The 15971-nt window shown below is 49.3% G+C and overlaps 1 protein-coding gene across 12 annotated transcripts in view; it reads right to left on the reverse strand.

Moving 5' to 3' along the window:
* The window catches only part of heph (polypyrimidine tract-binding protein 1 heph), a 68793-nt gene that overhangs the window by 20156 nt on the left and 32666 nt on the right, over positions 1-15971 (reverse strand). For 3 of the 12 annotated variants that reach the window (XM_065482868.1, XM_065482794.1, XM_065482786.1), the window contains exon 1: positions 14841-15183. The exons of 5 other annotated variants lie outside the window; for them this stretch is intronic. In XM_065482868.1, coding sequence (XP_065338940.1) covers positions 14841-14843 — 3 coding nt within the window. In that variant the 5' untranslated portion in view covers positions 14844-15183. Of the gene's footprint in view, positions 1-6397; positions 6423-14840; positions 15185-15971 lie in introns of those variants that run through there. 4 more of the 12 variants (XM_065482777.1, XM_065482769.1, XM_065482859.1 and 1 more) reach the window with 2 other exon arrangements.

Below are 15971 nucleotides of genomic sequence, written 5' to 3' on the forward strand. Positions count from 1 at the left end.
GTTGTAGGGCGGCAGTTGGTGTGCGAGGCGACATCGGCACGCAGGTTGTCTAATTGCTCGGTGCGCAACACATCAAAAAGCCATTCGTCGTGCGCGCACCGGGCTCCAGCACGCGAAACGCGATGCACCCCTGCCGCTCTAAATAAATTTACCACGCTGCGTCAGCTGGCGAAACAGAAATCGGCGCAAAAAAAGTCCGTTTCCTGGCCGTCCGGTCGCACGTTTTCGATTCGGCTCTGTTGACACCCGAAATAATTGCGAGTTGGCGTGTCTGCGCCGGGACCGTGCTACTTTGTCCCTTCACTCTGCCGCTCCCTCTTCAACTCGGCTCGCATAATCTCAATTAATTAGTGCGAAATGGCATTTCGCGCGACAAACTCGCAGCTTGCGTTGAAGCAGCAATCCCTCTGCTGCCTTCTGCACTGGCAGTTTCAAAAATATTTTCTTTTCATTCAGCAACTCAACCCAGAGGCAATGACTCCGCTTTGGAATGATTTCTAACTCGATTGCTGATCGAAACAGGAGATTCGCGAGGCTCAAGGAAATTTGATTGCCACGTTCAAGTTTGTTTAGGCGCCGAGCGAGACCGACGCGAGACGGATTTCCTCGCAAATCGAATCAGTATCGCGAAAATGCGGGGAATTCGATTGGTGCGTGCCGGCGGGTGGCGCCAAAGGGCGAAAAAATCGACACATCCATCGGCTTTAAAAAGCGCGCGCTTGTTCGTCCGAGCGGCGACTGAATAATTGAGCGCAGGGTCCGCAACGGCCAGCCGAGAGAGAAATGGCAGCAGACGCACGGCTCATTATTCGCGCAGCTCAAATTGACCCAATTAGTTTGCTAATTCGCACGCCGACATTCAGCGCAGGCAGTGGCAGATAAAAAAAATCAACAACGTCGACGGCCATATGCCGCAATTGCTTATCGTCTCGAGCGTTCAAATTGACTTTAATCCAACTCAATCGACAACTGCCTAATTGCACCATTTTCTTCGCTTCAAATAATCCTGTTTGATAGGGCTAAAAGTTAAAAACGGGGAGAAGGCATTGATTTCATTTGCACAGAGACAGTAAACGATTCTATCCATTTCTTAAATTATTTTACTTTAACGTGATCTTCAGCTTGATTTTATTAAAAATATATTTAATATGGGTAACAACATTCAGTAGTTCAAATGCAGTTAAATATTTAAACACTGAAGAGGCGAACTTATAAAATCGGAACGGGAAAAAATCTACCGCTCAACTTATGTAATAAACATTCGGGGTTCTGGCTTGATACAGTAAAAAAGCAAATTTAACTGCCGAATTGGCAAGCGAGCAAAAAAGCAAACGCTTCTGGGACGCTCGGTTGGAGCCGAAAAAGAGGCAAAACTCGGCGTGCTGTTCATTAAGTCGGCTCAGGTGTGCTGGGGCGGCCGCTTGGCCAGCCAGCCCCCGACCCTCGTCCAGCGGCGCGTGCAAATAAATAAATAAACCCTCGGCGGCGGCCCAAGTGGAATCCGCAAACATTTCAAGCTGGCGGAAAATCGAATCGTCTCTAGATCTTCATGCGCTCGTAATCTCTATTTCGGCTGTCTGAGGGCAGTAAAAACTATTGCTTTTTGTGCGTTAGATGTACCGGCCAGAATAACATTCATCTTTTCCCTCGTGTCCCCGTCCACACGAGGCCGTCCAAATTTGGCCGGAAAATTTGCACCGCCTCCGTCTGTGAATTAGTGGAGTGTGCCTTGCTTCCACTCCCTGCCGGTCTGGCAACTTTGACAAGATGAAAATGATAATTTGGAAGCATCCGAAGCAAGAAAGTGCGGAATCAGCGGCTGTGAACAAAGCGAGCGGCTTGTTTGCCGGCAGCCGGGCGGGTCGGGCCGGGGTCAGCTGCAAAGGATGAGCTGGATTTGAATTCACAGGTGCATTTGCCAAATTAGGCCGCCAGACGGGACGGGCCGTGAAAGCGAGCGGCGGCGGCGTCGGCGGCAACGTCAAAAGAAAATCTCGGCTTCCGTCCGTCGTTCGCAGCGGCAAAGAAGATACGATGCGCCTAGAGATAGCGGAGTTGTCGGCCGAGACAATTTTTGCGTCGAAGGAGAACGCGGCGAGCTCATTATATCAACCTGTTGAGGTATGAAAAATATGCAAATTGATCCGCGGCGCTGCCGTTTTGTAAACGAGCAGCGTCGTTAAGAGCAATTCGCTGTGGGTGCTCTCGAATTTGCTATTTATTCCGGCGCCCACCCGCCTGGCACCCCTCCTCCGCCGCCGGCAACGTACTCGGTCGGTCGATGCTGCTTAACAAAGAGTGTGCGAGCAAAAAAAAAAAACATGCACGATTTTTTTCTCTTTGCCCCTTTGGTGGCAAGCACCACTGCGGACCCACTTCGTCGTCGTGTGAGTTTCAATCATTATCTTTCACCCGCAGCCAATTTGAGGAGTGAGAGAGAAACGTTTCAAAAGCGGCGGCTTGAAGCGCAATATTCGTTATTCAAAAAAAGGTTTTATTACTCGTAAATCTAGAAAAATTGAATCTCGCGAATCGCGCAAATGTTTCTTTTATTGCCCGATTGAAACCTCAGCTCGGAAGGAAGAGAAACAAATTTCTCCCGGATCTGCCACTTTTGTAGGAAAACAGTGGCAGTTGATTCACACTGCAATCCCACCTTTCCGCGGGAGCGTCGGAGAGGAAGCAGAGCAAACAGAACGCGTTCAAAAATAACAAGTCTCCCGCCAGCCGCCAGCCAGCCCACCCGACAGGCAGAAACAATAAATAAATCCTCCCAACCGACCGACCCGACCGGTGAACGAGGAACGAGCCAACGAACGGCAACTTTTCTTTCCCACTCAGGGGAGCCAGAATCGAAAGTTTGTCCGCCCGCCCATATGTATATGTTTCGGAGGTGGCCGGGGGTGGGCCGGGGAGGGGGCGGCGGCGGTCGGTTAATGTATTTTTCGGCCGGCGGTGGCTTGGCGGCGGCGGTACACTTAAACAAACAAGCGCGCGCGGCGCACAGAGAGAGAGAGAGAGAGAGAGAGAGAGAGAGAGAGAGAGAGAGAGCGCCTGCGGGGCTCCGGGGTAGGCAACCTGTGGTGGGCGCGCGTGCAGCCGGTTGCCTAACTACCTGTCGGGCGCCGACACTCGGCCCGGTCACGTGGTGCTGCAGCCCGAGCACAAAGGCCGCATCGATTTTTGCGCCGTGCGCGCGTGACGTCACCGAAACGCGCCCGCGCGCGCCCGTGGCCCCTCCGGCGCCCCCAGGACGCGCCACGCAGGCAGGCAGGCGGCCACGGCCGTAGCTGCCGGTCGGTCGGTCGGACGACCACGGTGCAACTTGTGGAGTCGGTCGGGCAAGCGAGCATGCAAGCGGCGGCGGCAGCGAGCGCGTCGTGACCTGCATTCGCAAGCAGCTCACTCGAAATAATCTTTGTGCCAAACGAGCGAGCGAGCGAGCAGACGAGCGAGACGGATGTGTGTGCGAGTGCTGTTGCTGCTGCTGCTGCGCGCGGCCACCACGCCGCTGCACGCAGAGAACACTACTCCTTCTTCGCCGCGCTGCAACTTGCGAGACAACGTGCCGTCAGCGTGTCATTCGCGGCGCAGCTCACTCAGCGAAATGAGAAAGCAGCCGCACAAAGGCATCCTCGCTTGCGATTTCATCTCCGTCCTGCGTGCGGATTTTTTGTTATCGTGAAGGCATTTTTGCACAATGCTGGATTTTAGCTGGATTGGTACAAGACATTTCATCAGATTCGTGAAGCGTGTAATACTATTATTGATGTTCAACTCCAATGGTCTCTAAAAAGACAGAATTTTCCTCGTTCTTAATGCCTTCTTGTGAAGTTGTGTATTGCGACTGCTCGCTGTCACCCCATCGAATCAGAAAAGCGGAAAGTTTGAATTTCAGTGTTCATTACATAAAAACTATTACAATAAACACAAGGACATAAAATGAAAAGCGTTGACCTGTTTTATAATTTAGTTTTGTAATAACCTCCAGGCTACATCATAATATAAACTTTGAGCGTTGTTGTAACGAGTAACTGCTGTTGTTTTTTTTTACATAAAAGAGGGAAAATAAAAGCATTTTTTCTAGGTAGTTTTGTTTCAAGTTGAACAGCCAGTTTTTTTCTGATTTAGGAGTATATTCGGAGTCATAAATAGCGTTATTAAATATTTACGAATCCAGCAAATGTGAATTTCAAATCCCAACGGGAAATAAAAATCGAAAGTAAATGCAGGAGTCAAGCCGCGGCTCTGTGAAAGCTAGTTGGTGTCCATTCAAAACATTTTGTTCCGTGGCACCTATCAGAACTTCCGCACAAAACGGCGCTTGATTATTTTTTGTCCGATGAATGCGGACCGTATTTATTTGGATTTGTCCGCGGCAGTTTGTCTGATGACTCTGCACAAAATGCGGCGGGTAAAAGTGATGAACAGGCCGTTTCTAAAAACACGAGCCACACTAATCCCAAATAAATCTGCTTTCGCACAAAACATTCTGTAAAAGGTCCGCAGGATAAACCGGCAGAGTTAAAACTAGCGAACAACATTCGAAATATTAGATAAATCTCCTGCTCGAAAGGCGAAAATTGAAATATGAAAAAAAATGTTAGACGTAGGAGTATTTATGCTACGCAGTGAGAGCAAAATTTTCAATCTTCTTGGCATGAGCTAGAGGGCGAAAATCCTCCGAGGAGCAAATCCTCTGCTCCGACTTGTAAATACGTCCGTGCGGCGGCTGCCGAGCGTAGAAAAAGCGCCAATTGTAAACAAACGAGCGTTTGCGGAGCAACAAATTGAATACCGGCAGCAGCGGCGGCAGCAGCTCAGTGTTTAGTATTATTTATCAGCTTGAAATTTCGACGCACACGCGGCGTACGGAAATAACTTGAGCGGCCAGATGGCCCAGACGGCCGGCCAGCTCGCGTCTCTGGAGTCCAAACACCGGCAGAGCGAGAGAAAGAAATTGAGAATGAAAAGCCGCTGCATCACTCGGTGCAACCGCTTTCTCGGCGCAAATTGGCTCGCTACACAGAGCAATTTCAGCTGCAATCGCATTTTCTCCACGAGCGTGCGGCAAAAAATCATAACTCTGTTTATCAGGCCAATTTTGGCTCGAGAAACCGTCAAGCGGGTCAAATGTCCAACATATTTTTTTTTCGATTTCTCCGCACGGCAGCGAGCGAAAAGTCAAAGCGCGTCAGTCAGCTTTTTTTCCTTCGTCTGACATCTCAGCGACGCCACTCGAAATTTTCCGCTTGATCCACAAGTGCTCGCGATATTCAAATGGCGCTGTTTCGTGCGCGAGTGCGGGCTTAAAAGAATTCCGAAGGAAAAAGTGCTGGGCCGGATGGGAAGAGCGAGTGAGCGAGCGAGCGAGACGCGCATAAATAAATTCATCGTCAGGGGTGCGAACGTAAACAGAAAAGGCGGGTGGGCGGGCGGGCGGGCGGGCGGGCAGAGCAAAGAGGTGATGGGGCCCAAGGTGCCAGCGCGCGAGCAGCTCGCCAGCCGAGCTGAACTAATCAATCTAATCTCACTTTCTAATGACTCTCTTGCTATTCATAAATTCAGAGAGATGGAGAAGAACGAGAGCGAGCAGCCGGCCAAATTGAATCGCACGCGCAGGAGAAAACTCCTGCCAAATTGCAGGCGCATAATCCGCTTTTCAATTAATTTTTCCGGCCGTATTTTTGCCAGTCGCGCGCCGTCCGCTCCCGAGGGACGCTTGCATTATTAAGCCGATACAAAGCGTGTCGCAGCGAGGCCGGGAATTTTTTCCCCGAGAAATATTTTGCGCGGAACAGTAAAAAACTGAAAGTGTCTTTGGCGCGTGGCGGAGCAGCGTTTCATGCTCTCAAAATATTAGTAAAAAATTCACGACAACCTTCCGAGGGACAGTTAAGAATTCTGAAATATATTTCTGCACAATGCGGAATGAAACGTGTCATATTTTAGGTTATGACTGACTGATTTTCTAGAAGAAAATATTTTCTGTTTCGTCAGCAGGTGCGAGTGACACAGGGCAGAAAGAACGAAACGATTTTTTTTCTCCCTCTCTTGAAGCAGAAATCCGGAAAGCGTCTTATTTTTGATTACTCGCGTCGTCTCGCAGCTGTTCCACGGCCATGAAGCAGTCGGCCGCCGAATTTTTCCGCTCTCGTTCTCATGCGTTTCCAGCAAAAGCTTTCGAACAAATGGAGGCAAAGACGCCTCATTTCCATTACGCTCGCTGCGCATTTGCTCATCGCACAGATTTTTCTCATCGCTTATCATAATAAGTAGGCTTCAACATAACAAAATTATGCTCAACATTTTAAAACTTGAATGCATTAGCTCTTCACGACCAAAAGATAGAAACAGTAAAGAATTTGGAGTTGGGGAAATTCAAATTTCCAAGTACTCATTCCGACAACAGCGACTCGAGTGTGTGCCGTGCAAGGAAGCAGTCTCGTCTTGTTGAAAACTCACCTGCAACAAACAGAGAAAAAGAATGAGTGGGCAAAGAGACAAACCGCAGGAATGCGCGCCCGATTGGGAATCAAACACACAGAGGACGAGATTGGATTGTGTGCACGCGGGCAAAGTGATCAAACGTGCGGTGCCAAATTGAGTTACGCCTCTTTGTTTCAGCGCGGCGACTGTGCCCGACGCAGCCGCCACTCGTCAATCCAATTTTCTACACTTTCATCGCCATTCACGCAGGCAAAACGCAGCGGCAACAGTGAACACCACACCACATACTTGCTTTGATACAAAAATATTTTGGTGCGGATCAGTGAACTGTCCATTTAAAATACCAAAAAAATGATTACTTTTAGAAATTTCAGCAGAGAGACCTTGCTGATCCTAATTGACAGAAATTTAACTAAATATCAATATTTATTTATTTATTTCGCTGTTCACCAATATCACAAAAAAAAAGGGAAAAAGGCACACGTACACTGAATCAGAAGATAGTCGAGTCGGACATAACGCAATAAAATTTTGTTGTTCGATTACATGAAAAAATAATTGACGAAATAGCACCATTTTAAAATTCAAAATGACAGCAGCTTAAATTTAGCATTTGACGTGTTTATTTAGTTGAACGTCAATTTTGCGGAACTAAACGACCACATTTAAAATTAGAACAGTCCATTACAAGCTCCTCCATTGGTTAAAGGCTTTAGCAAACATTATTCTTTCAGCGCGACGTGTCCCCGCGACGTGTGCCGGGGGTTGCATTCTACCGTAGTGTGTGCGTGATCGGCCGGCACAGTATCGAGCGAGCGGTGACAGCAAAAATAATTGATATTCGGCGCCGCACCAAGCTTGGACATACACACACACACACACACGCCACACACTCGCGTATTGTAACACCAACACCGGCGGCATTATTGTATTATCGAGAATGGTTCGGAGGGTTGGAGGGAGGGAGAGCACCTGCTGCGGGGAGGCGAATTTCCTTCTTTTAGCGGGCGGGCGTGACGTCATGCCTTTTTCGACCCGTTCACCGCCGCCGTGCGCGAGCGACACTTTCGTCCCCTCAACCCTCGATCTACCCTCGCCCCACACCCTCGCGGCACACATACACACGCACCAAGGCGCAATCTTTCTGATCACGCGATTGGACAATTCTTGCACTGCCGTCTTTGGTCTCTCTCTGCGCTGCACTACTTGTTGCACGCGCCGTAGATTTGCTTCCACACTGCCGTTTGATTCGCGAAGAAACCAAATAGCAAAGTCCGAGGAAAGGTTTGGCACGAACGCAATTTGCGCGAGCGGACAGTGCCGCATTTTTATTCTTTTTGACGCTAATTCACGCTAATGGGTTTCACCGTTGAGCTTTCACGAGAGAAATTGATGTTTACTTTCATAGTTACAGCGTGGTGATTATTCATTTTTAAAAACAAATGACAAAAGAGTATTAGCCACAGATTAATAACCGCTGCTAAAAGGAATGTCTGATAAAAATATACTAAAAAACCCAAAATAGATGCGGCCTGTAATTTTCTCTCAAAGTGGTACTCGAACATATCAATTATAAGGTAAAAAGGGTGCTGAATCTTTCACGTATCAACACTACTTAAAACTTGCGTTGCCAGAGCAATTTGCCGGCGAAGGTTCACCCTTCTCGGGGTAAAAGTGCGAAAAAACCGATTCGAGGCTAACAACGCTTCATTAGCAGTTAAAAAAGCATCCTTGACCGCACCATTTGAGCGAGTTGCTTCGCACAAACGACTTCTATATATTTTATTTGCAATGCAGCGCAGGAGGCTGGCCAGCACAGACAGAGTCTGGTCGGACTGCCTTGTTCTCCAGTCAACTTTGGTCGCGCTCTTTTTGCATTTTCCGAGAACAGGCGAATGCGTGTGTACCTACAAAGAGCAGAAAGACAGTGGCGAGCGCTGAGAGAGTCACAGTTGCTGGCCACCGCTCGGCGGCTGCGGCGCGCCAGCGGAAGGGGGGAGGACACTGACCTCTCTCACTACCTTCAAGGTCAAGGCAATTTTCAGATCCAGTCGCTCAGACGCTCACCAGACCGGTAATTCTGCCCGCCGAGACTGCTGCTCGCTTTAAATCGCCAACATGCAACTCGAGAATGCACCTGCATGCACAAATCAGTCGCCACCAGCTTGAAAATCAACTCGATTTTTGATCGTTTTTGCCATACGTTGCAGAGACGAACATGATTCAAAATTCCTGCACGGCGATTTCGTTCCCTTTCGGCTGCACCATTATTTATTTGCATGTGTGAAACTTTTACCAAGATGCAACCGATCTCAGGGTTGCCAGATGTCCCAATTTTATCGGACAGATGTGTGGTAAAAAAATCAATCTAAGGCATGAATCACCAAAAGGGTGAAAAAGAAACTGGCCCGAGTTTTCTCGTAGCAATTGGACACTCATCGCTCCGCAGTAACGCCATTTTCTGCAGTGCCTGAAATACAATTGGAAGCACCGCCAGCGAGGTCTTGCGTTAATTTCAATTTCAACCGGCTTCGCAACAACTGGACCGATCCCAAAGTGCAGGAAAGCGAGCGTCTTGAAGTCTTTCTTCACGTCGGACAGCATTCCTCGTGGGTAGGCGGCCGTGCCGGCGCTGGCAGTCTATTGACCGGCCGGACGATGCATTTCCCGCGGCCAAGTGGCCATGTGGCCGAACCGAAATAGCCGCACGCGCACGGGCGGGACAAAACAAAACGCGGCGCTATTTTCGTTAGGAGCCGAGAGGAGACGAACACCATCGGCCGGCCGGCCTGCCGGCCGCCGCTCCTCCTCTGGAGCTGCACTCTTCTCTGCAGCCCTTCGGGGGCCGGGCGGGGGCCCCTCCGCTTCCTCCTGGCCACCCACGCTCTTCAAATCCGCGAAGAATACACCGCACGGCCATTCAGTGTGTGTGTCAGTGCGGTGTACCGAGCCTCTTTCTTCTCTTTCGGCTTCTGACTCACCGCGCGTAGCCGGTTTCTGCTTGGAATTTCTCATTATTATTATTATTTTTATCATCGCCAAGCGGAGAGCGACTGGAATGCGTTGCGCTCCCAAGCAAAAGCCTCTTTACTCTTCATGCAGGCACTTCTCCTTCACTTGGAGCTTTTTAAACCACACTCAATTTTCAAACTCTGTTCAATTATTTATTTCCTTCAAACAAATTTGGCATTTCTGTTCAGTCAAGAACCTTTTTGTGCCTCCCGGAAACTTTAAATTCGTGGCAGGGTTTCAAAATAAATAATTTTGACAAGAGGAAGAAACATTTTCTGACTTAAGCTGTTCAACTCGAACCAATCGGATCCCGTCTGAGCTTCAAAGAGAGGCGAATTTGGCTAGAAAATTGGACTAAGCCTGTGCTGAGCGCCGCCGAATGGGTTGCGACACGGGCCAATAATTGAATTCGATTTTCGGCTTTGTACCGCGCACGGAGCGCGACTGCATGCGAGCCAAGGCAAAATGCAGCGTGCTGCTAGCCGCGGTGGCGGGCGAGAAAAGCACCGGCCGGCCGGCCGACCGACCTTCAGCCAGCGCCGCAGGTGCCGTACCCACCTGCGCAAAAAGCACCGCGTGCGAATCTTGTGCAGCAATACGCTGCTCGCCCGTCCGTTTCGATTGACGGCGGATGAACAATATAAATTTGCCGGGCAGCAACGCCGCGTGCACTTTTGCCAAATCTTGGAGCGATCCAGAGAACGGCGCGGGCGGATATTAGTGAAATATGCGAGCGGCGGGCGTAATTGGCACGGGGAGCAATTCGAGCAAGGCTGCACCTAGAGCGAATTTAAACGCCGTGAAATTGAAGAGCAAACAAAGCACTAAGCACGGCGAACGACGAGAGCATTTGTTTGTGTACGGCGGGCGGCGCAAATCTCTGAGGAACTGCCGCCGCGCGCGCGCTCCAATCTGTCAAGGCAATTAGTGGGGCCAACCCTTCATGCCAAATGCTGGGCAAACAATATTTCCGCCCTTACCTCCTGCGAGAGACCCCATTAAAAACCACCGTGCAAGGCATTATTTGTGATTAATGAGCTCAGCCGCATTACAGTCGATAACGCCTTTTACGCTGCTGCTGTACGAGAATGAATCACTTAAAATAATCCACTTCACCTCCGACGGTATAACGCGAGTAAACTGCCCTTTGACTAAAATCGAGAGAACCCACAAAGGCGAGCATTTCAAACGAAGCATTATTTGTGTGAGCAATGGCTGCATTTGGAATGGAACACACGTAGTGCTCGTTTGGAATTCAAGAGGCACGCGAAAGCAAGTAACAACACATTACGACTTGAGAGACCAGCGTTTCGAAAGGCCTTTCGGTGGGCTCGCCGCCCCCTAATTTTTACGCCCATTAAAAAGGCGATTGAACGTTAAAGTCGCACACTTGAAGAAAGAGACATAATATAGATCTCTGTGGAACGACCGACCGGTGGGCAAAATTGGAAAACGCATCTGTGAGTCGTCAGAGCGCTAGCGTGGAACAAATCCCCTTTCCCTTCTTTTGTCGAGAGCGAATCCTCGCAGCAGCACATCCGCCGTTCTAACCCACTAACTAGTTAGTGTCTGTAGCACCTTTATTACCCGAGATAGAATGAGAGTCTCGCTAACCAGGAGTTATCATCGTCTTCTTTTCAATAGCACCGAGCCTTGCGTGTGTCTCTTTGGCTCGCCAGCCGATTGTTGTCTTTGTCGAGTGCATTGTTTAAATAGCCACAAAAGTATGACGTCACCTGGTCTTTCGCTCGCACAGAGGGTCACGTGACGACGAGATATTCGCCCGGAGACTCAGGGAGGGGCTCTTGCTCCTTCTGCTGCACAGACAAAAGCTTCGGACCGTGGTAAATGTTTAATTTTTATCATTGGTACGTGTATAATGGGATAGCGAAAGATAGGTTCTATTCAAATCGACTTTTCATTAAATTGATTGATTATTATTTTTCACAAGTGTGTCGCAAGCAGTTAAAAATTCCATTGCTAAAAGAGTTTCAAAGTTTTTAATTTGGTTCGCTGGCTTTATTTCAAGGGTTTGTGGCTGCGAGGAATGCTTGGCTTTTCTCAGAACGAGACACGACCCAGAACTCGTGAGACAACAATTCTTTAGGGTTAACATGAAGTGCGAGCAAGCACCCACGTGGCCGTCTGTCGTCACGCCTTTTTGCTTGGCCTTAATTCCCATGCTCAAAGAGCATCAAATTGTCCGAGTGCCTCTCAAATTATGAGGCATAACAACAGAAAACACTTTTGTATCATGTGCTATTTATATAAATGCACTTATCTTACGGCCCCCTTTTTTTAAACCGTTCTCAAAGTAATTCAGAATCATATCTACAGTTAATTCTGGGGAGAAAATCTGCCTGGAGGGTCGAAACAGTCTTTGCATAGTATGACTGTGTTAACTGTTACAACCACCCATCCTTGTAAAAAAATCTATACAAAAGTATGGTAGATTTTATCCCTCTCAAATTGACAAATGGATTAACATCCAATTATTGCAGTTACATAATTCCCATTTTGAATCTAAAAATGTCCGATCCTCTTTGATCTTGAGAGGAGTTTTTATGAAAGAGGGTATATTTGGTCAGGCGAAATTACATTTTTGCCAGATAAAGCGTGCAACATGGCGCAGACAGCGTCTTGGGTCGTAAGCCGGTGTGCGTACCTGTTGCGAGAGAGCGAAGTGCCGGGGGCGCGTTTCGTCAGAACGGCACCACCCCAGCTTGCGCGGTCGACTTTGAAAAATGCACATCCTGCGTCGCGAAAAGCCCATAATGCGCTCCACTACAACACGGCCGACGGGGGAAAGAGAAGAAGGGATTTGCTTACATCGGGTTATGCGATAAAAAAATCAATCGAGGAGTGTCAATTTTTCGAGACGGGCGAGCTGAATCGACGTCAATTTCTACTGTAGCTTCCAGTACGACTAGATGCCCTCATTACAGAAATATGGAATTGGCTTTCTGTCTTGCTAAATATCAGATTTGGCGGAGGAATAGGAGCGCAATTGGCACTTCTCACAATCAGCTGTGTCACATTTACGCTTAACATTAGCATCTCCACTAGTTTTATAAAAGTTTCTTTGCGAGTCAATCTGAGTGTTGGTTAGTTTGTATTACGTTTTTTACTTCAAAAAATAATACCAAAATGCATGTTTTTGGCCTCTGAGTAGACGCAACGCATTTCAATGTAAATTCAGCGATTGAGTTGCAAATGCGCCACTTCCTGCTGTCCTTGTGAAGTTCATTTTCAAAAGACCCATTTTGCAAATGTCACAATATTATGCAAATGTTAGTCAGCCATTAATGTGTATATCTGTTTGCTGACATTATACGTACGACAAATAAACAAAAATTATAATAATAACACATTTCAGTTCATCAAGTCATCAAGTCTGCAAAGTTTCGTACGGAATGCCAAAGGCGGATCGATAAGAGGTGCAATTTGCGATCCGACGGCCGCCCTTCATTGGCATGCGAGCCGAAGTGAGTTTTCACCCCCTGACACGGCGGGTGACGCGGCAGGGGTGCGTGCGTATTAATTTGCGCCCGTCAGACGGATATTGGCTGCACAAATCGACCTGCCGAACGTCTAATTAGCCGAAAATTCAGGCCGCCGACACGACTCGTGGGGAGAGTTAGTAGCCCGTTCGTTTCGGTCGGTCCTCGTGTCTTCCTCTTTATGTCGGCTTTCTAATCAAACAGAGCTTTTCATGAGGGTGACGTCACCGGCGTTTTTGTCTGCGTTTTAGGCAACTCATTGCCGGCTGGCGTGCAGCAGCGAAACTTGCACATTTGGAAAGCGGCTTGAGATGAAAATCGTTTTTTCCAGCCGGCACCGCGTCAACCTTGAGGAAAAAAGTTAAATTAATGCTTACACAGTCGAACCAGCTTTATCCCGAGGGCTGCAGCGATCCCCTCTGGAGGCCAATTTTTCAGCTACTTGTACTCTATAGAGGGAAAAACGTAATTTAATTCTTCTTGATGCAAATGGTCCGACGAAATGTATCAAATCGGGCCCTACTTAGCTGCCAGCCATTTTGCTGCTTTCTTTGTTTTTGCTGATTATTTATTCGGCACTAATTCCCTTCGGCGCAATTGCTTTCGCCGCACAAAGAGAATTTCGCACGCGCCGTGTTCAGCACTAATCACTCGCTCGCTCTCTTTGTTCGGTTTCGCTAAAAACGCCGCGGGCCGCGCAAACATTCGCTGCAAATATTGCGGCTCAGCCTTCCGCAGCCGCCGCGGGCACACTCGGCTTTTTTTCCGCCCAAAGAAAACAGAAAGCGGATGGTAAAAAGTATCAAGTTTCGATCGTCCTAATAGGAATGCAAACGAAAATTGCGGCTCAAAGGCGTTGCAATGCAATGAACAAAACGGTCCGACAAAGGGGAGCAACACGTGTGTTTTTATGCAACCCGTCGCGCGCTTGTTACATTCGAATACATCATCGGATCGTGTTTCGCCTCTGCCGAGACTAATAATCGATAATATACATTACAGTTTGGTTATTCAATCACCACAACATTCGAAACACATGGAGCTACTGGACAACGCGTCCCTGATATTAAAATTAGCAATATTTTCGACTATTTATGGGCAATGATAAATATTGTCGCCAAAAACAGAAGCTACGATAAAAATGTGTGCAAAATGGAAAAAAATTAATTGCAATAAAATAATATGTAAGTGTGAGTGTTTTTCCGCTGTGGTTATCCCATTCCAACAAATTTAAAAATAAAACTGCTGAAATGTCGGCTTTGACGTATTTCCCGTTTTTCCATACCAGCTTTTTATCTTCAAGCCGCATATCATCCTGGCAAAGAGAGCCAGAAAAAAAGCGATAGCTATCTTATCTTTTACGCCGTGCGATCAACCTAGCAATGGTCTCTCCGACCGCCAACCCATTGTTTAGGTTGGCCGCGAGGAGTGCAGGAGGAGGAGGAGAAGGAAAGCGACCTGGCTGCCAGGGTACCGGCGGCGAACGCGCGCTCGGCTGCGAATGAGTGAGCGAGAGAGGGCTGCTGTGCTGTGTGAGTGCCGCCGCTGCCATCGATTTTTTGAATAAGCAGCGGCAACACACACTTACTCACTGGGACTCACGCGTACTCAGGCCGACCGATTCGGCATGAATGGCCGAAGGTCGACAGCCGATCCAAGTGGCCGACTCGATCGAAAATTTCGGCGAGCGGTCGGAATGAATAATTTGTATATTTAATTTGCTTAACCAAATCCTTTCTCGAGGCCGTAATAGCGTCCCGAGGCAGCGGGGGCGGACGCATCCACCTGTGGAGGCGGCTTGGGGCGCACCTGTTGCGGCCCCCACGCCGCCTCCGGCCGATAGCCGGCTGTCGGACGGACGTGCGGACACTCACTCACCATTTCTGTGGGAGCGTGGAGACGGCGCTGCTCAGGAGAGGTCGCAGGGGCAGACACGTTGACGAGCACCAGGCCGGGGCCGAGCAGCAGCGGAGGCGGCTGGGGCGGCGGCGGCGGCGGAGGCGGTGGAGGCGGCTGAAGGAAGGCGCTAGCGCATTGGCCGCACACGAGGAAAGAGAGAGGAGGCGGAGGAAAAAGGAGGCGGGGCGGCCCCTGCAGGGTCGGGCCGGAGGCGGCGCGCGTGGAGGCCTGGAGGCGGCTGCTGGCTTGTCGGCGGCGGCAGGCTGGGCGGCGGTCTCCTCGCTCGAGCTGCCTCTCGCCAACGACTGACTGACGGCGAACCGAGCGGCCGCTCGCTCCAGCCCACCACGCACCGCCGCCGCGCAGACCCACAAGCTGCCTGCCGATCGGTTTTTCTCGGCCGGTTTCATACCGGTTGCCTCGCACGCGTCGATAGCAGCAGGTTGGCGCACGTGAGCCCCGGATTTCGCAGCCCTGCCGACCCCAGGCCGGCCGGACGATCGGCTCGTTGGCCCAATTCAAAACTCGCTCACCCGCTCCTTCGCTCGCGGGCCTCGGCAACCCTTTCTCGCAATGCCAAACCAAATTACGTCCGCGCTGGCACCGCGTTTGTGTTCGTTTTTGCCTTTCCTCTCGCCAAATTACGCACCCCTTTTGGCCGAAATAAAGGCACTCCTCGTTCGTTCTAGAAGAGCGAGTTAATTTTTGCCTGGGCATGGGCATCCCTCCTTTCACGTCGCACATATATGTGCAGTGCATGGAACACGTACAATAATATCCCATAATTTTCCAACTGAGGATCAAAACCACGACCCTAGTGAAGGGTGTTTCTTTGGCAGCAAAAGGCTAATTGGTGCGGCCAGCGTTCCCGCGCTCTACGTACATAATGCAACAGGTTTGTGGAGTACCACGGAATCAGAAGAAAGCAAGCCGCGCAATCACTGCCTCGCTGCTCAGTCTACCAGCCACCAAAATAGCTCATCACTCTCAATTAAATAAATACCCTCATTTTTGATGGCGGAATAGAGCAATTTCAAATCCAAGTTGGGCGACTCGTGGTGCAAGAATATCGATCTCTCTCTCGCTCTCTCACTGTGCTCCCTCAACCGA

Source organism: Cloeon dipterum, chromosome 1, assembly GCF_949628265.1.
Source record: "Cloeon dipterum chromosome 1, ieCloDipt1.1, whole genome shotgun sequence".
Classification (NCBI taxonomy): domain Eukaryota; kingdom Metazoa; phylum Arthropoda; class Insecta; order Ephemeroptera; family Baetidae; genus Cloeon; species Cloeon dipterum.